The sequence below is a fragment of the Trematomus bernacchii genome, unplaced genomic scaffold (assembly GCF_902827165.1).
Source record: "Trematomus bernacchii unplaced genomic scaffold, fTreBer1.1, whole genome shotgun sequence".
NCBI lineage: Eukaryota > Metazoa > Chordata > Actinopteri > Perciformes > Nototheniidae > Trematomus > Trematomus bernacchii.
This window is the reverse complement of record NW_022987313.1, coordinates 10,842,529-10,869,612: the sequence shown is the minus strand read 5'-3', so window position 1 is coordinate 10,869,612 and position 27,084 is coordinate 10,842,529. Positions and strand designations below refer to the sequence as shown.

Here is a 27,084-nt window from a genome sequence, read left to right as displayed (position 1 = left end):
ACTGTCATGACACTGCAATAGAACACAGCTGTCTTTAATCAGCATGAATAAAACCAGGAGTAGCTAAATGGAATTCAGCCGTCATGAATTGTATTGTTGTACACCTATTCCTTTTCTACTCTGACATGTAGAAATATTGTTTTAGGAAAAACTCCTAGGGTTCATAAGGAATGATTCTCGCTTCTCCTCTCAGCTTTTGTTATGGTTCTTAATAGAAAAGTAGGGTACATCTTGTCCCATGTGTTACAGCTTTGTGTTGCTGTATCCAGGGACTAGTTTGTGTGTACATTTATGCATGTCTTTCATTCAGTTTATTAAAAGGTTAGGGTTAGGCATGAAATAGAAATCTTTCAAGAGCAGACATAATCTCCCTATGACTTGAGTACATTTTACAGCCTCAATTTAACGAAGAAGAATAGTTGAATGAAGACACTTCTGCTAACACCTGGTTTTATTATCTTCTACTGTAACTCATCACAGGTGAAGTTAACTGTGGATCATACTGAGAGTGATAGCACCAGATACTCTTCAATATTCTTCTACTTTCTCTTCTTGTCTTTAAATGAAGTGCTCAGAATTCTTCCTTCTTCTTTAATTGGAATTTCACACATTTCTCCCTCCTTTCCTTTGCCATGGGAAATGTGGGCATAATATCAAGTCCTATTTTAACTAAGGCTACATGTATGCACCTGCAGATCACAAACTGAAACGTAGCTCACACACCTTTGAGCGTTTCCAATTTCCATTTAGAGATTGATAAGTGGGTTTGCTTTCACATAGGCAGGAGAATACCTCCCACACTCCTGTGCCTCTGAGAAGCTGAGTCATCGAGCGCGGACAGGATGGATGTGGTGCCTGAGTGGAATCCAGGCCTGTCATTGGCTACCGCCAGGCCTGGGTGCCCAGCCCTGCCGCCTCTCACCGCTAACGTAGGTAGATGAATGAGCATCAGGTGAAGACAAAAGAGAGTGCTCTAACCTTTCAGAGGAAGTGTTTTATGTGTGGTGTGAACTGTGTGTGTGCTTACCAGTTCAAGCCACCTGCAATAATTGTGGCTAAAGAGAGTATTGATGAAGCTTTGATGTGCCTTCATGCTGTCCAGGTTTCTAATCCAAACAGTTTTGCCTGGATGAGGCCTTGGCAGGATGTGATTCAGGCCTGTGTTGTTCTTGGATAGGGGCTCAAAGGCCCAATCGCGTCCACTTACTTTCCAACACAAACACAGCTTCAGCCATATGTCATTGCATCGCTTAATGAGCCCCACATTTAAGGAATTAGTCTGGAGGGCTTACAGGTCATTAGCAGCCATTCAAAACATCCACAGCTTTCCAACAGATTAAGCAAAACATGTGCCACTTGATGGCTTCACACGCCCGGCGGCAGTGGCAGCCAGTCATGCTCTCAGCCAGTTTGCAGATGCACGACACAAGCTTTAATGGGGGACAACTCCCAGCACCAAACATCACCACTTCCTTATAAACATTGCCAGTCAGCTCTGGGTACAGTGCAGTAGTTTGTGTACAAGATTGTGTGAGGGTGTTGCATTGTTTTATCAGAGACGCTCAATATCCCTGAATGCTAGATCTATGAGGGGCCGTGTAGGCCAAAATTCAAACTAACCTCGCACACACACTACTGAAAACATCTGGCCTTGCACACACACTACTGAAATACTCTCACCTTCACTACTGAACACCTCACACACACACTACTGAAAACATCTGGCCTTGCACACACACTACTGAAATACTCTCACCTTCACTACTGAACACCTCGCACACACACTTCCGAAAATTAACCTCACACACACGCAACTGAAAACATTTTACTGAAAGGTTCTAACAGTAGGGAATGTGCATGTGTTTCACCTATGTGTGTGAGGGGGATTCTTGCTGTAACGGAAGTCATTGTAATGAAACGGAAGTAACAAAGAACAATGCTGCAGTGATACAGTAGGTGGCGATAATTCTCGTCTACTCTGTTTTCATTAAAGAAAAATAATGAAACAGAAGGTCCAATTCAGCATGGATTTATAGAGAAACAGCACCGCAGCCGTAGGCTGGAGCCTGGACCGAGCAGTCTACAAACTGAGACGGTCTGGTCTATGGAGGTGTTCTTGTTTATGTAACCCAAATGTCCCGTGACTCTCTGAACACCCTGGGACTCTGCGTTGTGTTTCTTATGGGTGATGGGATGTTATGCAGAGGGGAGGAAAACAGGACACAGTAGATCAGATTGCAGTGGAGACGCTGAGCGGTGATTTATTTATTCCAATGGCAGCTCTTCTGAAACACCTTTCATGGAGTGAATGTAAACATTAGCCATTAGCTACATGCTAACCAATAAAACAACCAAATTAACAGACAAAACATAAACGAGTCATTCCTAGCATTCTGTGCCATTTAGGTCCCCAACACCATTATATCATATATTTTGTATTTAAAAGGTCTAATGCTTATTTTTTAAAAGCTTGGTTTTAAATGTTTATCCCCCTCTACCATAAAACAACAATGTTAATTACCCAGGATATTAAAAATTCTAAATAATTACTCTGATTTTAGCACAAGTAGGCCGAATTGCTGTGTCCCCAATCATGTTTGCTCAACTTCTGTAACAGATATTAAAAAAGAAATCAAAGAAATACAAACAAATTCTACATTTTTGTCACTGTTGTATAACCCTTTTGCTAATATTCCTCACCAAATGTAATTATTTTTTATTAATTCATTTTTATTGTTTAAAGAGTGTGTGTCCCCTGTTTGAATGTCCCCCCTGTTACTCTGATTTGAATCCCTCTGGACACGCCCCTTTACTATTCTACTATAGAGTGGCGAAGTCACGCCCACCTACTTCCGGGTAATGGGACCTTATTTCGGAAAAATTATGCATTGAAGTCAATGGGGAGAGAAAACTTATCTTTCGATCCCGTTTGAATTGTGCCATGAATTACACATATGATGTTTGTCAATCTTAAAAAATAATTTCCATGTCAAAAAAGTCAGTTTGTCGTAAAACTGTTGAAATATAAGACTATGAAAAATACGTAACTAGAAAGACTACAAATCCCAGAGTCGCGTAAGTGATGTCACAATTGTTTTCCTCCACCATTCAGATACCTAAGATCAGCGCAATATAGATATAATCTATCTATATGGCGCTGGCTAAGATAAGATAACTTTAACAAGATGCCTGTGTGCTTAGTACCAGGTTGTTATTATACCAGCAATGGGTCTTGCTCGTTCTTTTGCTTCCCGTCTGATGAAAGGACCAGGAGTCGCTTGATCAAGTTAGCTACCTAGCTAGTAGCTAGCACGTTAGTTAGCATTACAGCCTTGTCATTTTTATTAGCCTTAACATGAAGTAACATTAAGTAACCCAAAATGTTAAACAGTAAGAGTAGTAGTCATATTTCGTGAACCCTTTGAATAGTACTGTCACCGGTGTGATCATTCTATAATACACCATTTAAGCCCGGGGGAGAAATGCTAACGCTAACGTTAGCATCGGCAATCTTCTCTACTTCATGCTATCTGCACAAATGGTTGACATTAAACATTAAAACGACAAGGCAGTTCAGAGAGAATCAAAGGAAGGCAGGCAGGCAGCTTTGCATGACATTCTTCAGGACGTGTTTCATTGTGGTGATAGTGAGGATAGTCAATCGTTTTGTTGACAAGACAGTAGTGACGGCCATCTTGGTGACGTGTGTTGTTGACCAGAGATGTAGTTCATTGAGCGTTTCACACAAACAAATGTGTTACTTCACAGTTTTACGACACATTTTTTTTTTTTTGACTTGCAAAATTATCTTTTAAATTGACAAACATCATATGTGTAATTCGTGGCACAATTCAAACGGGATCGAAAGATAATCTTTCTCTCTCCATTGACTTCAATACATAATTTTTCCGAAATAAGGTCCCATGGAGGTCCACCGGAAGGGGAGGGACTTCGCCACTCTATTTGTATGACTCAAGAAGAAGGATACATTTTGAGTGGGAAAATCATCTTCAAGAAGCAGAGTGTATGCATTCTTCCTTCAACGTTTTTTTTAACGTTTTTAAAGAACTTAACTGTTGCGGTAAAGCATAACATGTCCACCCTGTTATGCTCATTTTTGTGGAAACTGATCATTTGTTTTACATTTAGAAAATATGGTCAATATATCTATCAAATATATGTTTTTGTTGTCACCAAGTGCTAGCTTGATTATCATCACACATGTAGCAATAGCCAAGTTTAGCATAAAATGTCCACCCTGTTACTATTTTTCACATTAACAGGGTGGACACACAGTAACTGGGGATGTTAAAAAATACATTTTTTAAACATAATATCCTGAGCTTGACCAAAATATTTTTCTTATACTTTAACAAGCCATCATTCAGATTAAATAAAAAAAAACATGGAAAATTATGTTATTTATTTTTGAATAACCTAGCTGAAATGGCACCGAATGCTAGGAATGACTCAATAACATCTCACTCCCAAACATACACAAACGGGTAAATAAACATTTAAACTAACCCATTAGTCAAAGAAATTGAATGTTTGGACGTTTTTAACGGTATAATGTGTAAAATGATTTGCCACAATTAACACTGTTCACCTTTCATGGAGTGAATGTAAACATTAGAGCCAAGATGGCAGCCGCGCCCAGAACAACAGGAGAAATATGGTGTCCCACAATGGACAAAAAACAACAATTTGCTGCGCAACAGCAGCATCTAGTGGCCTGTCAAGGCTGCTACCTTTCAGTGCTTCTCAAAGTGTGGTCCGCGGACCACTGGTGGTCCATGAGCGCCCCCTAGTGGTCCGTGAGTATATTGGTAACATTTCACATTTGAAATTAATTAATTAATTTAAAGTGGACCTATTATGCTATATTGGAAAAATATATTGTAGGGCCATACCTATACAAAACATGTCTGTGAAGTTTTTTGCTTAAAATACCAAACAGATCACCCATTGTAGCCATGCCTCATACTGCTCATACCCCTCTTTTGCAGCCCTGTTAGAGAAACGCAGATTTTGGGTCCTTAGCTTGAAAAAAATAAAAAGAGGAGGCGGAGCTAATGCCTGATCAGAATTCTACCGGAGATAAAGTAAAATTCTGCTGTGATAAAACGCCATCCTGTTCTTAACCACATCAAGGATTAGTTCTGAAACAGTATGGAGCTCAAATGCTTTTTCTCTCTCAGGTTTATCACAAGGTGAGTTCCTTTTTTTATTTCCTGCTTTTTAAACACATGTGCTCTACAGTACAGGTTAGCTCTGAGTGTTAGCGAGGCTTGCTAATGTAAACAAAGACGAGATTACATCCAAAACACATCAGGCATTGTTTCTGATAGCAACTTTCTGTGGGTCCGCCACCGATTTGACGTCATATCGGCAGCAAATCTGTATCCGCTCGTTGTACCCCCGTTTTTAAAAGATTTGTGTACGGAGGAAAAGAGAAAGGGTTTTATTTTCTGACGCTGCGTGAGTTCCCCGACACACCGGGGACACATATTTATGTATAAAAGACATCTAAAAGTACATTTTGCATGATAGGCCTCCTTTAAGTTTTGCGCACTCTCGCGGGAATATCTCCGCAATGGAGCGAGCTTAAGTTTCACACATGTTGCCACCTGTTTGTACCATTTTCAGGCGATTTGTAATCTGTTCTAGAAAAACGATGTTTTTGGATATTTGTGGAGTTAGGTGGTCCGCGAGTGTTTTTTTATTGGTTAAGTGGTCCTTGGTATGAAAAAGTTTGAGAAACACTGATATCACCTGGCACAGCTCGTGAGGTGGCCTCAGGGCCGGCCCGTAGCACTGGCGTTATAGACAGGGGTGCACATAACTGGTACGCAGGTACGCATGCGCGGCAACAATCTGAAATGCGTACCGTCACTTGTGTCACAAAGCGCATTTGCGTACCGACGTAAATGTGAAGCTTTTCCAGAAGGCGGTTAGTTCACCGGACGACAGAGTCGGTCTCCGTGTGCACAGACAGGGCTGCTGTTAACGTCGGTCTGTACAGCAGCCCTGCGCTAAAACAGCTGATCACAACGTTCACACGCGCCGCGGTCACGAAGCTCTGTACTCTACTGACGCCACCCCCCCCCTTGACAATCGCGAAGCGGTGTACTCCACTGACGCCCCCCCCCCCCCCCCCCCCGTTAACAATCGTGAAGCGCTGTACTCCACTGACGCCCCCCCCCGTTAACGATGGTCAGAAGTTGGAGTACCAAACACTGACTCCAGGTACTCATCTGAGGACCTCACTGAGAAAGTTGTGTGCACCCCTGGTTATAGATGTTCGCCTAGGGCGCCAGATCTGGGGAGGCGCTGCGCTGGTAGAAAAACATTTGTGAACAGAAGTGGGTTTTCTTTTCTAAATCTCTCTTAAAAGGTCAAATTTCACTTGTTTTGCATCAATCTTGATACAGGGTACTTATTATACGTTATAGTTTGGATTCCTAAAGCTTTTAGTCTACTATCCCATCATTCAAAGGTGGTTTTCACTATAAGTAAAAAATAAAATTTGGACGGAATTGTTTACTATGTTCAATCTGAATTTACATTAAAATTAAAAAAATCTATATTGATTCTGCCTTTTTTACATCCAACTCACAGGTTTATCATTGCTTTGAGAAAAAAGATTATGCATTTACCCCTTTTAAAAGGGAAGATATAGTCATTTGTTCGGGGAATGTCATTTTCGAGCCTGAGACCTGAAAAACAGGCTCAGGGCTTAACAGGTTAATGTCATATCAGCTTTTCATTTTCTTCTGGCCCCTCGGAGAAAACGATGAGGCAGTTGTGTCCTTCAGGCATGTCCTTTCCTAACAGAAATGACAAGAAACATCAAACATATGACATTATTGCAGAGCAAGTGTGTTATTTATGAAAGAGGTGTGTTTGTTTATTAAGCGGCTATAGAAATAATATATATTTTTTATTTTAATGTGTTTTTTAAATTCATCACAAAGATAATCAGATTATGAATGAACAGTCTGCAGTTAATCAACATTAAAATATATGTTATTATTAAATAATATTCAACTGTTATCAGAACTTAGTGTAAATGTAGAATCATGCTGTTCGGTTGTCTCACTGTAAGAACCACTTTTACCACGTCTTTTACAGACAATATGTAGAGACAAATGGTAGCAATTCTCACAATGTAAAATAATAATTGCCTTAAATACATTGAAATGTGAAAGCAGACAAAAAAATCATGTTGCTTGGTAAAATCGAAATGTAACTTTTTGCAAGGAAGGAACAGTCAACTTCCCTGATGTCAGTATTTAGTCATGTTTAATGGCATGTATATCAGTGTATTATAGTTGTTACTTTATCTATTTAAACCAGAAAGTTTCTCGATTCTTTGTACAGTATGAAAGGAGTCTTTGTACATTTCACTCCATGCTGAAGTTCACTGATGTCAGGAATCTCGGTCTGTCTCTCGTGTTCAGCATCCTCTGGTCTGTCTGCATCACCTGGAAACTTTAAACAAACAGATATATATATGTAAAGTAACAATGTGTTGGTCACAGACTTTTTAACATGCAAACGTCATGTGATAATCTTTTTGTTATCCTTAAAAAAAGTGCTGGATATCACAGCCTTATCAGTTGGAGTGTGTATTATTGTCCTTTTTATTTTACTGTTATTTTGGAATCGTTTTTCATGAGACAGTCAATTTAAATATTTGTCCTATGCCATATTCACATTCATTTGTAACACACGCGTAAGGGTAAAAGACAAACATCTTTAACAAATGTAATGCAATGAATAAGCTTAATTGTCACAGAAGCACACATAACGTCATATCTAATATTTAAACAAATCATTTCCTTGTCCCTAAAGCGTCCTTAAAGGTAGGGTAGGTAAGTTTGAGAAACCGGCTCGAGATCGCTAGAATTTGAAAATACACAACCGGAGAAAATCTGCCACTTCCTTACACACACGAATGCGCACATGACCAATGAGGGCTCAAGATGAGTTTGTGCACAGATGGAAGGCTGACAGGCAGGTAGGCCATCCAGTTATTTTAGCCGGGCCGGCTAAAATGATTGGTCGTACTTTTTACAGTATTACGGCTTCCCCAGATGAAATTTTGTTATGGATTTGTTGTCAAAGCACTTAAGATATTCATTGCTATCGGGATGTTAAGAGCATTCCATGGAATATAACAAAAAGTGTATCTTGAGCCGGTTTCTCAAACTTACCTACCCTACCTTTAAATGCAAGCATTAAGTTACATGTTCACGTTCTGCTGCCACAATAAGTCGGTTTCTCCAGTGTAATGATAATAAAATGCTAAGTAAGTTTTGGTAATAATATTAATAAAAACAACAAGGTTTGGGTTTGTTCGTTTAATATGATGAACGGTAACCAGTAAGCTTCAATAATCAACTCCAGCTCAACAAACCATATTGCAATATCTACGTTAACGTTATTTCTGGAACCAACTGGAAATGTGAGATTCATATTTTTCAGATACACAGATCTTATAGTGAGGTTAATCTCATACAGTACGCTAGTCTTCAACACTACTGTGACGCTAGCTGTCTGCATCGTCGAGCATAGCTATTTTAAAGGGCCCATGTCATGGCCATTTCCACTGATCATAATTCCATTGTTGAGGTCTACTAGAATAGATTTATATTGTGCAATTTTCCAAACTCACATTGGTTTCTCATACAGCATCTCTGTAAACTACGTGTATTCACTGAATTTCACTCTCTGCCTTTAACGGCTCATTGTAGCTCCAATAGCTCCAGCCCCCACCCTCCCTGTGAGCACAGTGTGCTCTGATTGGTCGGGACGTTGTGAATCGTGCTGAGCTCCGTGGAGGTGTTGTTTCCTTGTTATCGATACACAGCCAAACACAGCCAAACTCATCCTGAGCACACACAAAGTCACAGCCGAAGTAAAAACAATAAGTGTGGCTTGATATTGAGTAAGAAAAAGGTTGATAAACACTGTGAGAATGGGTCTGCAGAGAGAATTTCGCCGCCATCCCAACTGTCTGTTATCAGCCTGCAGCCAGGGAGGAGAAATCAGCTGAGCTGCCTGCTCTCTGCACACAGATGTGTGTGTGAGGAAGTCCGTGGATTGGTCCATTTGGACCAATCAGCGGGGGCTTAACGTAATGGCTACGTGGACGTAATGTAACGGCTCCACGGATTGGTCCATTTCGTTCCGGGTACGGCTTGACATCATGCCGTACCCGGAACGAAATGGAAGAATCAAATGGACAATGACGTATCTCCAACGAGGCGTTTTGGGGAGGTATTTTCTGTGTTAGAGTTTTACTCGCTACAGGGTGTACTTTGAGGGTTTGTGACTCTGCACACCGTTTACATGCATAAAAACCTTCATAACACACAAGGGGACGGGTAATAACCGGAAAAGCATGACATGGGCCCTTTAAATTAACAATAACAATGCCTACAGTTACCTAACTAGCAAACTAACTAATGTACAAGCATGACCTTATTTTACCAACCTCACCGAGAAGCCTTTTGTTCTACAGTATAATCCTTCTTAATGTTTTACACTTCTCTAACCTGTTAAACCCCATGGACCCGCCGAAGGGTCCGAAAATGCTACATCTGCTAGCACCAGTGTGATCTCTGAAGTGTCATTTATGAAACTATTAATGTTCCACACCCAGCTGACGGGAAGAAACTCAGCTAACTGACTATATGAAAAAAAATAAAAAATAATAATAATAATTCCCACAAGAAGCCTTTCAATGAGCCCTTAGCAAATACGGACTAATGCTATTTCTGCTCATAACTCAAAAATGATCATTTATAATTCATACTTTCTGCACAAACAACACATCATCTGAAAGCTGAGATTCCACAGATTCCATGGGTATACACCCCATCACTGCAGGCAATAATTCACTGAGCTAGCAGCCAGAACATAGCAAATAAACAACATCAGTTTTCAAATCCATGACAATAATTAGCAGGTTAAATTTTACAATAATTTCTTCTTTTTTTTTTTTCTTTTTTTTTAATGGAATGAATAACTATAGTGATGATTCAATGTTATAAAATGATTTTTACAGTCTGGCACCTGAAAAAGGTCAAATGGCACTGATGGAACCAGATGTGCCCAAATGTGCCCAAAGCTTAGTCCGCCTGGACTTTTTTCCCCTAAATATCTCTAAAAAGGTCAATTTTCACTTGTTTTGCCTCAATCTTGATACAGGGTACTTTTTATATGTTATACTTTGGATTCCTAAAGCTTTTAGGCTACTAACCCATCCTTCAAGGGTGGTTTTCACTATAAGTAATGGGTTTTTTTTAGGCGGAGGTAAGAATTTACACTTTTTTACGATGTTCCATCTGAATTCACTCTGACACAGAAACATCTATATTGATTCTGACACTTCTACATCCATCTCACAGATGTAACCTTGCTTTGAGAAAAAAGATTATTAATTTAACCCTTTTAGAAGTGAAGTTATAGTCATTTGTTCTGGGCATGTCATTTTCGAGCCTGAAACCTGAAAAACAGGCTTGGGGTTTAACTTGTATGCTACGGATAGCATCATTAGCACAGATGTAGCTTCGTCTCGCTCGTTAGCTGAATAAAAAGACCAGTAAGAAATAAAGTGCTTGAATTTCACTTATCAAAGAAACTGCATTCATGGACGGTCTGTTTGAACCGTAGAGCCATAAGATAAGTGCGATATTTCAATGAAGAATACTCCACCAGGCATCAACACAACAAACACGTCAGAGTTCAAGTTGTGTTCTCTGTATCAGCTGAGCCCCTGTAGCAGCCTGGAGCTAATGAAGCTAACAGGGCTAACGGAGCTAGCAGAGAGACCACTAGCAGTTTGGTACTTCCGTTTCATTACATTAGCCGCGTTCACACCGGAGTACTTTCACCGTACTTTTCGCGTTTTAGTTCCGTGAGTCGCGTTCACACCAAAAATCGTACTTAATCTCGGGTACTTTTACCCCCATTTTTAGAGCCAACTCAGAGAGCGTACTTTTCTGTGGGTGAAAAGTTCTCCAAAAGTGCCCCAGTGCTGATTGGCTGGGCGAATTGCAAACCACGCCCGTACAACTCTGAAAATGTTGTGTAGAGCCGCCATTGTTTTTCCTCGCTACAAAAACACAACGCTCCGTGCGTTGTGTTTGTTTTTGAAAGCAGTTATGGCAAGCATCAAGAAATGATGAGGAGGTGTCGGCGCTTCTGGAGATCTACGCAGAGGACGCGACCCAGGGAATGCACTGAAGCCAGTTCAGTAGCTTTCACTCGACCTGGGAATGTGCACAGCCCCACGGCACACCGGCTAAAAATAAAGAAACTCGGGCAGGACTACAAACGGCGGATTCAGTGGCCAACGATGACGACCACGACGAAGGTAAAATCAACTACATGCACTGGGGTTTTAATCTGCACAATAATGGTCTCAGATGTACTTTTATTTGCTCAGTAGATCAAGCTAGCCATGCTAGCCATAATAGGCTAACACCGGCCCCGAGCACACAGTACACACACACTGTAACTTTGTCTTGAAAGAACGTTACGCATCGAACTGATGTTCACAATCATGTTTATTTCATAATATTCATCATATTTTATGTTTAACTTGCCTCAACAACATTAAACAAAGTTCAAGCATACATGAAGCACTCTTCAAAAAGGAACAATCCTCCGTGTTTGAACCTCTTAAATCGCTGCATAGCCGATTTATCTGGACTGGATTATCCCAGAGTCAAAAGATTCTTTATAACACAGTTTCAGATTTGTGAAACCTTAATTCTATTTGTGAAAATACAAAAAACACATTCCTAGTATGTTGTAAAACTACATGGCGACTAAACTTGTATATTGTATATTGCTTATTTTCCCCTCTTAGGAAAGCGGACACGGGATGCGAATTTCTTTGACACCGCCCAGGCGTTGGAGGACCGGCGTGCCGTGGTGAATGAGTCGCTGCGTGGAGATCAGATGGTGCTGTTCACCAAGGCCCAGGAAACGGAGGACAAGATGCTCACCTCGATGGAGCGCCAGGCAGAAGTGTTCAAGCAGCAGATGGAGCGCCAGCAGCACCAGGATGAAGTGTGGGCGCTGCGCCATGAGGAAGCGTCGGCGCAGCGGCAGGATGAGCGACAAACTGCATTTAATAACAGTTTATTTGGTATAGTTTTTGTAAATACTGACACACGACACACAACGTTGCACTAAGGTGTGCATGCTGCTGAGAATATCCCTACACCTGGGACAGTTTATTTTATATTGTTATTACTGTTATGACTTTATTTTATATATAATGTTTACTGACATGTACAACTGACACTTTATTTACATTTAAAATTGTTCTATTTAATGTTATGTCTTGAGAGTGCAATAAAGAAAACCGACATGGCGATTAAGCTTATTTCTCCTGACACTTTATCTTTTGTGACCTGTGTAGCATCCTATACATCACATGTAAGTGATTATTCTGATACCATCATGTTTCATCGGTTATAAACTGGCAAAGCTTTATTTGTCATTTATTTATCATCAATGTTGCAACCTTGTGGGGGAATGGCAGGGGCACATACACAAATATGATAATTTATATCATTTTAAATATTATTTGACCTAAACTTTTAATTCCCCCCCATTTCACACAACACAACATGGAGTCCACTATGGGCCAAAACTAACATGTATGTTTGCATAGTGTTTATGGCAGACGGATGCAGTGGGTCTCAGGAAGATATATAATAAAGGTGGGTTTGCTGCTGAGACTCCCTACAGCTGGGAGTTTATTTTATATTGTTATTACTGTTATTATATAGTACAACTGACACTTTATTTTATATTGACAATGTTTACTGACATGTACAACTGACACTTTAGTTACATTTAAAATATTTCTATTTAATGTTATGTCTTGAGAGTGCAATAAAGAAAACCGACATGGCGATTAAACAGATCCTGTATCAGTTTTTCTTCTCTTGTTTTGTAGCGGGTTGCAAACAACTTTAAGGTGCTTACTGCCACCTACTGTACTTGTAATCTTCCCTCAGGGAAAAGTACTCCGGTGTGAACGCGATCTGTACTAAGTACCCTGGGGTTAAAAGCGCCAGGGCTCTTAGTGCCGGAACTAAGTACAGGAAAGTACTTGGTGTGAACGCGGCTAATGACTTCCGTTACAGCAAGAATCCCCCTCACACACATAGGTGAAACACATGCACATTCCCTACTGAGAACCTTTCAGTAAAATGTTTTTCAGGAGTGTGTGTGTGAGGTTTTCAGTCGTATGTGCGTGAGGTTCATTTATAGTTGCATGTGTGAGGTTTAATTTTCAGTTGTGTATGCGAGGTGTTCACTAGTGAATGTGAAAGTATTTCAATAGAGTGGCGAAGTCCCTCCCCTTCCGGTGGACCTCCATGGGACCTTATTTCGGAAAAAATATGTATTGAAGTCAACGGAGAGAGAAAGATTATCTTTCGATCCCGTTTGAATTGTGCCACGAATTACACATATGATGTTTGTCAATTTAAAAGATAATTTTTTGCAAGTCAAAAAAAAAATAATGTGTCGTAAAACTGTGAAGTAACACATTTTTTTGTGTGAAATGCTCAATGAACTACATCTCTGGTCTCACAGAACAACACACGTCACCAAGATGGCCGTCACTACTGTCTTGTCAAAAAAGGGATTGACTACCCTCACTATCACCACAATGAAACACGTCCAGAAGAATGTCATGCAAAGCTGCCTGCCTGCCTGCCTTCCTTTGATTCTCTCTGAACTGCCTGATATTTTTTATGTTTAATGTCAACCATTTGTGCAGATAGCATGAAGTAGAAAAGATCGCCGATGCTAATGTAGCATTAGCATTTCTCCCCCGGGCTTAAATGGTGTATGACGGAGCGTCCACACAGCAGCGTTAAAATAATCTTGGAGGTGGGCGTATCTGAAGCTTGGGGATTTTTTTGCGAGCAAGGCACCAACAACCAATCACATGAATCTCCCGCCCCCCGACATACGAAGAAAAAAGCCCGAAGTAAACTGGATATAAACTCCCCAAACAGGCGAAAACCTACCACTGTCTCTGCCACCTCCCTCCATGCCTGGCTCCTCCGGTTTGTATCCCGGTAGGTAAATAGGGACTGGTCATAAAGCACCGGGTGATTCCCTACCGCTAATTTCTCCTCCATGTTTTGGAATATGAGGAAATGAATGTCTCTCCCAGCATACACACGGTTTGATTGGCTAGCGCTTGAACTGTCAGATTTGCATAAACGGGATTTGATTGGCTGACGCTTCCACCTCAGCTTCAAAAGTTGAACATTGCTCAACTTTGAATCCTGAAAATCCTGAAAATCTCCGCTCTGCTGCCCACAATGCAGTTCGGCGAAAAGTGAGGCAAAGTGACGTCACCCCATTCAAAGTGAATGGGCAGAAGCGTTCCAAGATTTTTTTAACGCTGCTGTGTGGACGGGCCGTTATAGAATGATCACACCGGTGTGACAGTACTCTTCAAAGGGTTCACGAAATATGACTACTACTCTTACTGTTTAACATTTTGGGTTACTTAATGTTACTTCATGTTAAGGCCAATAAAAATGACAAGGCTAAGCCGGCTGTAATGCTAACTAACGTGCTTTCTTCTAGCTAGGTAGCTAACTTGATCCAGCCACTCCTGGTCCTTTCATCAGACGGGAAGCGAAAGAACGAGCAAGACCCATTGCTGGTATGATAACAACCTGGTACTAAGCACACAGGCATCTTGTTAAAGTTATCTTATCTTAGCTATCTCTATTTTAGTGGAGGAAAACATCACCTATGCGACTCTGGGATTTGTAGTCTTTCTAGTTGCGTATTTTTTATAGTCTTATATTTCAACAGTTTTACGACAAAGTGTGACTTTTTTGACATGGAAATGATTTTTTAAAATTGACAAACATCATATGTGTAATTCATGGCACAATTCAAACGGGATCGAAAGATACGTTTTCTCTCTCCATTGACTTCAATACATAATTTTTCCGAAATAAGGTCCCATGGACCGGAAGTAGATGGGCGTGACTTCGCCACTCGATAGTATGTGTGTGAGGTTAATTTTCAGTTGTGTGTGTGTGAGGTTAATTTTCAGTTGTGTGTGTGAGGTGTTCAGTAGTGAATATGAGAGGATTTCAATAGTGTGTGTGTGTGGTGAGTTTGAATTTTGGCCTACACGGCCCTTCATAAGATCGTACTTTCTTACAACCAATGCATTTGCAGCAATAAAAGTACAATGACTTGTTTTTAACAGTTAAGCTCTCTCACTTTACACGGTAATGAAAGTGGAAGAGCTTAATTGTTAACTGTGGGAGGGAATGAACCAAACTGCTCGGGTAACTTCAGAGCTAACATGAGGAGGTGTGTGTGTGTGAGTGTGTGTGTGTGACGTGTGTGTGTGTGTGTGTGTGTGTGTGTGTGTGTGTGTGTGTGTGTGCGTGCGTGCGTGCGTGCGTGCGTGCGTGTGTCGGTGGATTGATGATGAAATCACTTGTAGTAATGCAGGCTGAACAGGAAATTGCATCATCAGGGAGGTGTAGATGTGGGGACATCATTACCCATCTGTTTTGAGTAGAAACAAGGTTAATATGAATAATCGTGCCCACATTTATTGAAGGATTTACGGTCAATGGTAATATTTGTTCTGTAAGTAAACAGTCATTTTATTGTCTCCCTGAATAATGTTAAATCATGTGAAGGGTGTGCTTCCTGTTCTAGGAAACAATACGCAGGTCAATAAAGGGGCATCCAACCTTTACCAAATCTCATATTCATATTCCAGTCTGAAATAACACTGCATTCAAATATATGTTGTTGTTTTTATCTGGGGGGTGGTTAGAGATAATTGTAGCAAACACATTATTTATTTATTGTAAAGATATTATATTTATTTTCACAGCTCTGACTAATCCTCGTATTATAATCATGACCCAACTTTATGTGTTTGGGGACGCCCTTTTCAAGGGCAGTTCCGCACTAATAAAATAACCTACCATAACACAAGGAATATTAATAAAACTTGTTTGCAGTTTCAGGTGTGCTGTCAAAATGTATACAGATATAATAGTTGTCCATGGGAGAATCCTTTTAGGGCTGCAAGGGATTGTATTTACAGTACCTTATGGCGCGTTTCCACTACACGGCCTCGCTCGGCCTCGCTCGGTATGGCTTCGTTAGGACTGGCTCACTTTATGGCGCATTTCCATTACAGTTTAGGAACTGGGGTAGTATCTATAGTAACGCAGTGTAGGCGGAGCCGTGACGTCATCTTCAATGAGAACCCCAGAAAAACAACACAGCCGTTAGCTGTTAGCACTCAGAGCTCACAGCTCCTCATATATGTTCAGAAACTAGACAAAAGTTAAACAAGTACAAACCACAGACTGCCTGTGTCATGGCGAATACAGTCGCTGCTTTATTTATGTCTGTATAGGCCGTTGTTGTGAGTGTGGACGGTCGGAGCATATACTGCGTTAGCTTAGCCAATCTCCATTTAGAAAACACGCATTTTAAAAGGTTTTTCGCCTGCCGTCTGTCTGCAGACTTGTCAAAGCATTAATTCATGGTTTTTACTAACCGGTATCAGTATGTTGTTACTTCGGCATCATTTTGAAACGTGTATTACAATTAAATCACGGTCAAATATGTCCATCTTGTTGTAGTTGTAGCCCCCTTGCCAGCGATTCTCTCTCTAGTTTAGCATACTCAGCCCGACTCAGCCTCGTTGTCTCTGGCCCTAGACCCATGATTTTATGAGGCCAGAAAAACTGTGAATTAGGACCCGCCGGCCGGTACTAGGCCAAGTGGAAACGCAACCAAAAACGGGCCGCTGACGTCACAGCCCTCTTAAACCGTGCTCCGCGCTGTAGTGGAAACGCGCCATTAGTTTGCCACTGGGGTATATAATTTCTTTATTTTCACAGCTCTGACAGCTGGGCACTGTAGGTTCGAGGTTAAGGCCGCTACACAGCCACCTGAGACCAAAGAACGCGTACCGAAGGCGTCCCGACTTTTACGTCAGCTACGTCGCCTGCGTCGGCTACGCCGCCCGCCTACAAACACACCGCAAATACTTCAGTCGACGAGTGGCAATAACTGTCCTTACCAGCAGGCAGCGGTAGTATGAACAGCCAATCAGAGTGATTGCTTGGGCCGACTTTCTCTGACGTTGAATCGGCCGCGGGTGTTACGATATCCGATAGGACCCAAACGCAGGACACGGCAGAGTGTTGGAAAAAGGTTTATTGTGAGGTGGAGGAGCGTGGAGAGTAATCCTGTAGGAATGAAGACTGGTGAGTGTGGAGAGTAATCCGGTTGGAATGATGACTGGTGGCGGCAGGTGATGGTAACAAGGCGGCTGGATAGTGATCCTGGAGCATAAGAGAAACAGATGAGAAAAGTATTCCGTGTACAGAGAAATAGTTTTAAATCGGCTAAGAAGGCTGAGAGTTACCACTGGGGATTAAACAACGATCTGGCGCTGACATGTTGTGGAGCCTCCGCTGATATACCATTAGTAAATGGCTGAATGGGAATCAGGTGTGTAACGCTGATTGCACCAGGTGGAGATTTGCAGCAGGTGGAGATTGAGCCGGGAGCCAGGAGTGACAGCCACCACGCCCACACAGACAGGGAAAGGGAACACACACTCACAAGGGAGGTGGCTGAAGAGTAGAGCCACCACAGTACCCCCCTCTTAAGGGACGCCTCCAGGCGGTCTACCAGGTCTACCAGGTCTACCAGGGTTATCCCGGTGGAAGTCCCGAACCAGGGACGCGCCCACGATGTTTCGCCGGGGAACCCAAGACCTCTCCTCTGGACCATAGCCCTCCCAATCCACAAAATATTGGAATCCCCTTCCACGGCGACGAACGTCCAACAATCGCCTGACGGTGTAGGTTGGGTGATCATTGATGATGCGGGGGGGTGGGGGAACACTCACTGGAGGAGACAAGGGGCTGCTGGCAACAGGTTTTAACAGAGAAACATGAAATGTCGGATGAACCTTCATGTGTGGGGGAAGCTTGAGTTTTACTGCAGATGGGTTGATAACTGAGTCGATGATGAAGGGGCCGACATAACGTGGCGTGAGTTTCTTCGACTCTGTCTTGAGTGGGAGATCTTTGGAGGAAAGCCAAACACTCTGACCTGGTAAGTAGTTGGGAGCCGGGGTCCTGTGGCGGTCTGCGATGAGGCAGTTGCGGGCAGCGGAGCGGAGCAGGGCGGCTCGGGTATCCCTCCACACCTTATGACAGCGACGAAGGTGGGTCTCAACGGAAGGAACAGCAACCTCCTCTTCCTGGGATGGAAACAGGGGTGGTTGGAAACCCATGGCACAATGAAAGGGTGAAATACCTGTGGCTGCATTTGGCAGGGAGTTGTGGGCATATTCGATCCATGGCAGATGTGGGCACCATGACGAAGGGTTCCTGAAAGCCACACAGCGAAGAGCCGCCCCCAGATCCTGGTTGGCCCGTTCCGTTTGCCCGTTCGTCTGAGGATGATATCCAGATGACAGGCTCACTGATGCTCCCAGAGCCTGACAGAAGGCTTTCCAAACGTGGGAAATGAACTGGGGACCCCGGTCAGAGACGATGTCGGTGGGAATCCCATGGAGTCGAACAACATGATTGACCAGAAGATCTGCAGTCTCTCGGGCTGTGGGAAGCTTGGGAAGAGCAACAAAGTGTACCATCTTGGAAAATCTGTCCACAATAGTTAGGATGATGGTATTTCCTTGTGACAGTGGAAGTCCAGTGACAAAATCCAAGGCCACATGCGACCAAGGACGCCTAGGTACCGGCAGCGGCCGAAGCAGGCCAGAGGGAGATTGGTGGGAGGACTTGGCGCGGGCACATACTGTACAGGCAGCAACAAAGGCCCTGGTGTCTTGAGCCATGGAAGGCCACCAGAACCGTTGTTTTAGAATAAACAGTGTGCGATGGACACCAGGATGACAGGAGAGACGGGAGGCGTGTGCCCACTGCAGGACCTTGGAGCGAACAGGGGTAGGCACAAAAAGACTATTAGCTGGGCAGTTACCTGGGTTAGGTTGCGCCCGCTGAGCCTCCTTAACCAATGACTCAATCTCCCAGGTAACAGCCGCCACCACGCAGGAGGCAGGCAGGATAGTGTCTGGATTGGCAGCTGGTCCTTCGGAAGCGAACTGGCGAGAGAGAGCGTCCGGCTTGAGGTTCCGTGACCCTGGACGGTAGGTAAGGGTGAATGAGAAGCGGCCGAAATACAGGGCCCATCGAGCCTGACGAGAGTTAAGGCGCTTGGCAGATTGGATGTACGCCAAGTTTTTGTGGTCTGTCCATACAATAAAAGGGAGCTCGGCTCCCTCCAGCCAGTGCCTCCACTCCTCTAGGGCAAGTTTGACAGCCAGCAGCTCTCTGTTACCCACGTCATAGTTCTTCTCAGCTGGAGTGAGGCGGCGAGAGAAAAATGCACATGGATGTAATTTTTGGTCTCGTTCCGAGCGCTGGGAAAGAACTGCCCCTACCCCGGTGTTGGAGGCATCGACCTCCACCACAAACTGGCGAGAGGAATCAGGGTGGATGAGCACAGGGGCAGTGGTGAAAAGTCTCTTTAGCTCCGAGAAGGCTGCATCGCACTCTGGAGTCCAGAAAAAACCAGTTGTAGGGGAAGTGAGTCTGGTTAAAGGGCCCGCCACTCTGCTGTAGTCTCTGATGAAGCGCCGATAAAAATTGGCGAAACCAAGAAACTGTTGAAGCAGTTTAACTGAGGTTGGTTTGGGCCACCCCGCCACCGCTTGGATCTTCTCAGGGTCGGTCCTAATCTTTCCTTCCTCAACGATGTAGCCCAGGAATGAGACTGTGTTGACATGGAATTCGCATTTCTCCGCCTTCACAAAGAGTCTGTTTTCAAGGAGTCTCTGCAGCACCTGCCTGACATGGATAATGTGCTCCTCCTTGTTACGGGAGAAAATGAGAATGTCATCCAAGTAGACAAAGACTGACCGGTTGAGGAGGTCACGGAGTACATCGTTCACCATTGACTGAAAAACTGCTGGGGCATTCGTCAGTCCAAAAGGCATCACCAGATACTCAAAGTGACCGAGTGGTGTGTTAAAGGCAGTCTTCCACTCGTCCCCTTCACGGATTCTGACGAGGTGGTAGGCATTGCGGAGGTCCAGTTTGGAAAAGATGGTGGCTTCCTGGAGGGGTTCAAAGGCGGAGTTAATGAGGGGTAATGGATATTTGTTTTTTATAGTGATGGCATTGAGACCCCTGTAATCAATGCAGGGCCGCAGTGAGCGGTCCTTCTTGGACACGAAGAAGAACCCAGCACCGACCGGGGAGGAGGATGGGCGGATGACACCAGCAGCCAGGGAGTCATGGATGTAACTCTCCATGGATTTTCTCTCAGGGCGAGACAGGTTGAACAGACGTGAGGAAGGCAGAGGGGCCCCGGGAAGGAGGTCAATGGGACAGTCGTAGGGTCGATGAGGAGGAAGAGAAAGAGCTCGCTGTTTACTGAACACCTCTCCTAGGCTATGATATTCCATGGGGACAGATAACAGGTCAGGCGGCTCGATCTTGGGTGGTGGAGCGGCGGCCTCTGCTGGCGGTAGGGCAGACTGCAGGCATGAGGATAAACAAAAACAACTCCAACTAATGATTTTGCCAGTTATCCAATCAATCTGGGGGTTGTGTGTTCTTAACCAGGGATGACCCAACACTATGGGAGCATGAGGTGAGGAAATAAGGTGAAACTGAATAAACTCACGATGGTTTCCAGACAGAATGAGGTTTACTGGCTTGGTGCGGTGAGTGACTTGGGCCAGGAATTGTCCATTAAGAGCATTGGCATTAAGAGGTGAATCCAACACTTCGCAGGGAATTCCTGCCTGAGCTGCGATGTCAATGTCCAAAAAATTCTCGTCTGCTCCCGAGTCCACTAAGGCGAGCAGGGGTAGTGACTGTTGGTTGCAGCAAAGAACGGCTTCTAGCTGCGTTCTGGGTCGGGGGTTGAGAGAGGAGGAAGGGCTCGCCAGAATCCCCACAGCTACTGACGAGCCTGACCTTTTGGCAGATTAGGACAGGAGGAAACTAGATGACTGGTTTGGCTGCAATAAACACATTCCCCAGCCTGGATCCTTCTAGCCCGCTCAGATGGTGAGAGGTGGGCCCTTCCCACTTGCATGGGCTCATCTTCGGGGGGTGAAACCGAGAAAGGAGTCGGAAAGGATCTGGAGATTGGGGCAGTGGCAGTGCCAATTCGGGGATCAAGTGAGGAGTAGCTGGGATTGGGGTGACGGCTATTCCTATCCCTGCGTCTCTCTCTGAGGCGATTATCAATCTTGATAGCTGTGGCAATTAAATTATCCAAGCTAACTGGATCATCCCTAGCAGCTAGCTCGTCTTTAATTGCTTCGTTCAGCCCTTGAAGAAAAACATCTTGCAATGACTCGTTATTCCAGCCTGAGTCAGCAGCAACTGTTCTAAACTCAACTGAAAATTCGGCTACACTACGGGAGCCCTGCCGGAGAGAAAGAAGGCGCCTAGAAGCGTCCCTCCCCCGTACCGGGTGATCAAAAACTTTTTTCATTTCGGAAATGAAAGTATCAAATGATGAGCAAATGTGTGGCTGGCTCTCCCTAACGGCTGTAGCCCAATCTAGAGCACTCCCCCTCAACAGACTCATTACATATGCTACCCTAGCCCCATCTGTGTGATAAGTACTAGGCTGCTGCTCAAAGACTAACGAACACTGGAACAAAAAGGCTCTACAAATACCCAAATCTCCAGCGTATCGCTCCGGTGTAGGAATAACAGCCTCTCGTAGCTGATGGAGAGGTGCGGCAGGAGCGGGGGGAGGAGCTGTCGGCTGTGCAGCGGGCTGCGGGGGAGAAAACTGGGAGGTGAGCAGTTCCACTTGTGTGCCGATCCTTTGCACGTTAGTGGAGAGGTTCCGGAGAGTCTCCACAACCTCACGGAGAACCACGTCGTGATGCCCCACGAGAGCACCTTGATTGGCCAGGGCTTGGCTGAGTTCGTCCGCAGTCTTGGACTGGTGGCCTGTGTCCGCTGAGTCCATACTGGCCAGATCGTTCTGTTACGATATCCGATAGGACCCAAACGCAGGACACGGCAGAGTGTTGGAAAAAGGTTTATTGTGAGGTGGAGGAGCGTGGAGAGTAATCCTGTAGGAATGAAGACTGGTGAGTGTGGAGAGTAATCCGGTTGGAATGATGACTGGTGGCGGCAGGTGATGGTAACAAGGCGGCTGGATAGTGATCCTGGAGCATAAGAGAAACAGATGAGAAAAGTATTCCGTGTACAGAGAAATAGTTTTAAATCGGCTAAGAAGGCTGAGAGTTACCACTGGGGATTAAACAACGATCTGGCGCTGACATGTTGTGGAGCCTCCGCTGATATACCATTAGTAAATGGCTGAATGGGAATCAGGTGTGTAACGCTGATTGCACCAGGTGGAGATTTGCAGCAGGTGGAGATTGAGCCGGGAGCCAGGAGTGACAGCCACCACGCCCACACAGACAGGGAAAGGGAACACACACTCACAAGGGAGGTGGCTGAAGAGTAGAGCCACCACAGTGGGAGGTGTGAAAAGGTGCCGTAAAGAGACGACGGTGCGGGACACACCAACCTGAATGCCCGACTGCCTCTGACGGCCAAAATCGGGTTGGTGTGTAGCCAGCTTAACTCAAACAGGTGTACTAAGGCAGGCGTAGGAATTGGGGCACTGAGACCACGGCCTCCCCGGTGTGCATCTAGCCATTTCCAGTCAACTGTCTATTTCAATGATCTATCTGTGTTGTCTTTTCACTAGATGTATTGATGAAATAAAGAACATTTATATTAACTCTTGTTTAAGAGGAAGCATGTCAGCCTGAAATGTCAGCTAACAAAACAAGCAGTCCTACACTTTTAAAAAGCATAAAAAAGCTCTGTTAACTTGAATAAGTGCTGTACATCACACTGGTGCTCTGTCTACAGTTCACCCTGAGGTCCCCCCTGACCTCTCCCTGGACACGCCCCTGCTAGTAGGGACCCCCTCACGGACGCCTGGAGGTCCTGGACCAGGGTTTGGGAACCCCTTTATCAGCCCGTCGTCCCTGCACCTCCTCAGCAGTGAGCACAGCCTCGCTTGAAGGGGGAGGAGCAGGCTGCGAGGCGCTGCTCCGTGTTGGTGTTTGTTGTGTGCGAGGGAGGCAGCACTGTGGGGAGAGCGACACAATGTGAACGACTGACTGGCCTGCCTCCACGCATCTTGGGCAATGCTTTAACTTTCCCTCCGAAAACGCAGCTGAATGGTGAATATTTCCGGTGATTTGTGGCCGTGTGTCGCTGTGAGACACCGGGACATATGGCTGTGAGGTCGCTTCGTGCTGTGCGCAAAGACTCGCTCAGGATGCTGGAGCTCGTCTGAGAGCACCCCGCCGAGCCGTCTTTCTCTGGATTTTTCCCTTTTTTTTTTTTTTTAAACGTAGCTCTCAATCGTTGACTCCTTCTTTATCCTTAAACTTCTAAAGATGTCGTTCTTAATCTTGTTCTCGCCTCGCAACAAACCTGGATAACGAAAGGAGTAGCTACGTGACAACACCCAGCACGACGACCAGCGGTACTTTCCTTCGGTGAGCAGCGCTTCAGCTGCGGCTTCAGCGGGCAGAGAGACGATGTGAAGCCGCGGTGTGTAGTGTCATTTGGAAAAGCACATTAAACATTTTATTTTAGCCCCTCTTAAGGTGGGAGAGTCGAGTTAAACAAGTGAGGGGGTTTAGTTATGTCGGCGGAGTGTTTGGCCAACAAGCTAGCTTTTAATTGTAAAGTTGGTGCTAACATTAACTAACCAGTCATTTCATTAACTTGCTAGCTGTGTTAGCATAGCAACACTTTAGATTGATTTGCTATGAAATGCTAACATGTTGCCTGCTAACAGGGCGCTTTAAGCTAAGTTATGAGGGAGCGGCATGTGAAGTTATTGCTAAGTAAGCTAACGTTACATTAGCTAAACTTGCTGTACCGACTCTGTGTGTAGCTTCACATCGGTGGTGAAAAGTAACTGAGTACATTTTCTCAAGCGTCGTACTTAAACAGTAACAGTGTATGAGTAGCACTTACAGTTACTGCTTACTTTATACATAAAAAAAAACACATGATATGCTGATATGGTATAATGCAGTACTGTACTACTTATACTACTTATCTTCACAGTGGTCCACATTGACCAACCACAACACTCAAATTAACTTACATGTTAAAAAAAACCAAGATAAAAAATAACAACCATAATAAGTTCCATTCTGCAAAACGAGTTATTTTTTACTTTTTGTGCTTTTAGTACATTTTGATGCTTATACTTGTACTTAAGTAACATTTTGAATCAGGACTTTTACTTGTAATGTAGTATTTTAAGACCATATTACTTTTCCTTAAGCAAAGGATCCGAGTACTTTAAACACTGCTACACATCACTTGAGGTTAAATGAGTCTTACACATCAGATGTGGTGTAAGTGTTAGACACACACTGCTATAGATGTTGGTAAGTTATGATTAAAAACAGGAAGTGGGAATTGTCACTTCATCCACCCCTATTCACCCCAGGCCTCTGTCTGATAATTTGTGACCTTAGCATGTACACTGAACTGGTTTATTTTCTCCACAGAGGCACATCTGCCCCGGGATTTATTCAGCTGTGGAGATTTGAATCAGCAATTGATGCATCTCGGGGTGTCTGAGTCCATGAGAGAGTGCGAGTACAGCCAAATAAGCACTCGCTGCTCCACGCCAATGGAGACCCCGTACAAGAAAAGGACCCCAAAGAGGAGGAAGTGGGAGTCTTTCCCAGGTCGGAATAAGTTTTACTGCAATGGGAGGCTTATGATGGCCAAGCAGACAGGGGTGTTCTACCTCACCCTTGTACTCATTCTAGTGACTTGTGGACTTTTCTTCACTTTTGAGTAAGTATTGTTGAAGAATATGTTCAGACATCCTGTGCTCCCATCTGCTATTTACATGTGCACGTTGACATTGTGGATTAGGGATTTCATTTCACAGGCTCAGCTGTCAGAGGAAAAAGTTTGGGTCAGTTATGTCATTCACATCACTCTGGAGCGGGTTTATTTCCCATGATCTCTCCAGGGCTCAGGGAGATGCCAGAACAAACTGGTTGGGGATTAGGCAGAGACGTCTCTGTTTTAAGAATTCATATATAATATAGTAATATAAAGTAGCCAGGGGCTGTTGCTGATGGGTACTAGTCTGTGGTGTGGATTTCCTTTTTTAATATCCTACACTTTACACCCGCCCTTACATTGTGTTTTTCTCTCCAAAAAGGCTCAAGCAGTCTTCTGTTCTATATTAACTGGATCTGTGAATATGGAAATGGGCAAATCTTTGTAAATATCACAATTGGATCTGAAATCGATTCATGATTCAACTCCAAGGAGTGCTTTTTTAAAGATGTACTCCATTCAGCTGTTTTCATATAAAGACTGTGGTGAGTAGAAGTATAGAGTTGTTATTTTTAAATAAGTACAACTTATTGATATAATGTTAACGCAAAAAGGCAAACCTAAGACAAAAAGTACGATTTATTCATGCAAACATTTCAAAAAAATCATTGTACACAACATAGCACTGTTACTGGTATTTTGGGTTAGATTTGAACAAATGATCAAATAATGCTTGACACAACTTTGACTTGGCGTTAGGGTTCCTGTCTACCAAATACTTTTTGGAAGTTGTATATCAATTCAGCATCTGATAAGATAAGAATCATGATTCTTTCATCATTAGTATTTTCCTCCCATCCCTAACATATCATTGTTGTCTTGGCATGCTGGCCGTGCAGTTAGTCCCGTTAGTAGAAAGTCTTGTCTTACGACCACCGTTGGCAGCATTAACTTTGTCCCCGAGCCAGATTTTGAGAAGTTGCTGGGCTGCTTTACTGAAGATAACTCGGATGTCCAGGAATGAAAGTATATTGTTGGGTAATTTGATCTTTATAGTGACAACATGGTAATTTAGAAGAGGGTCACTCTACACTTTTTGTTTCTCATCGATATCAAATCAGTCACCTGTGACATATGGAGTAAACACACAGTGTCAGTCTGTCGATGTGTGCCGTTTGCACTCTGTTAATCACAGCCCCACCATCCCCAGAGGAGCCCTCTGTCTTTTCCTCACTGGTAAAACTTCCTGTAATCAACAGACAGAATGTTCTTCACCACACTGTCTCTTCATGCCCTTTATCTCCACCTCACTCAGGATGTCCCAGATTGGCCCACTGTGAGGTGCAGCGTGTAGAGACTGACATGAGCCGCACCATGAGAGAGAGAGTGTTGTCTCTGCTCATTAATCCTGAGTAATCACTCTGTGTCATCTATCATCTTAAGAAACCCCATCTATACTGGATAAGAATCCTGCTCCATCATGAGATTTGTTGCTCAATCGACAGTCTTTATCAGGCTAAAGTGCTTCAGAGCCAGGGAAAGCTTAACAGGCAAAATATGTGCTGTGGTTGATGGCTGCTGTTCAGTATCTGGACTGTAAAGATAGCCAATACTTAATGATCCAGGAGTAAATCAAATAGTATGCACAGAAGCACTTTTGTAAACAAAAGCATTCCTTATTGTGATGTTTGTGTGCAAAAACACAGTGCCCTCATGAGGGAGGGGAGGGGGTGATATGTACATTTCATATCACAATCATCCTGACTAAAGACTTGCAATGTCATCAGAGTAATCATCCATATGAACATCAAAATATACTGGGGAAAAAAACAAAAACAACCTTCAATAAGGTAATCCCATTGAATAAATGAAGGATTCAAAATGTACATTTGGAGTCGGTTCCTTACATGTTAATTCCTGTATTATTTTTAAATAAGGCTCTATTTTTTACTTCTCTCCGAGGATAGCCACACATTTTAAGTCACTCGTGATGCCATGATTTGATTTTTAATTAGTTATTGCTAAAACAATATGTGGTAATGAATCCATTCAATGACGGAAAAAGAATCCCAATAATGTTGATAATCAGCATTGTTTCTACTTAAACAAAAACAAG

The 27,084-nt window shown here is 43.6% G+C and overlaps 1 protein-coding gene across 3 annotated transcripts in view; it reads left to right on the top strand.

The window, feature by feature from the left end:
- Positions 1-23,160: 23,160 nt before the first annotated feature.
- zdhhc14 (zinc finger DHHC-type palmitoyltransferase 14) overlaps positions 23,161-27,084 on the top strand; it is a 48,275-nt gene continuing 44,351 nt past the window's right edge. For 2 of the 3 annotated variants that reach the window (XM_034149758.1, XM_034149626.1), the window contains exons 1-2: positions 23,161-23,702; positions 24,680-24,974. In XM_034149758.1, coding sequence (XP_034005649.1) covers positions 24,733-24,974 — 242 coding nt within the window. In that variant the 5' untranslated portion in view covers positions 23,161-23,702; positions 24,680-24,732. The remainder of the gene's footprint in view (positions 23,703-24,679; positions 24,975-27,084) is intronic. The other variant, XM_034149693.1, reaches the window with a different exon arrangement.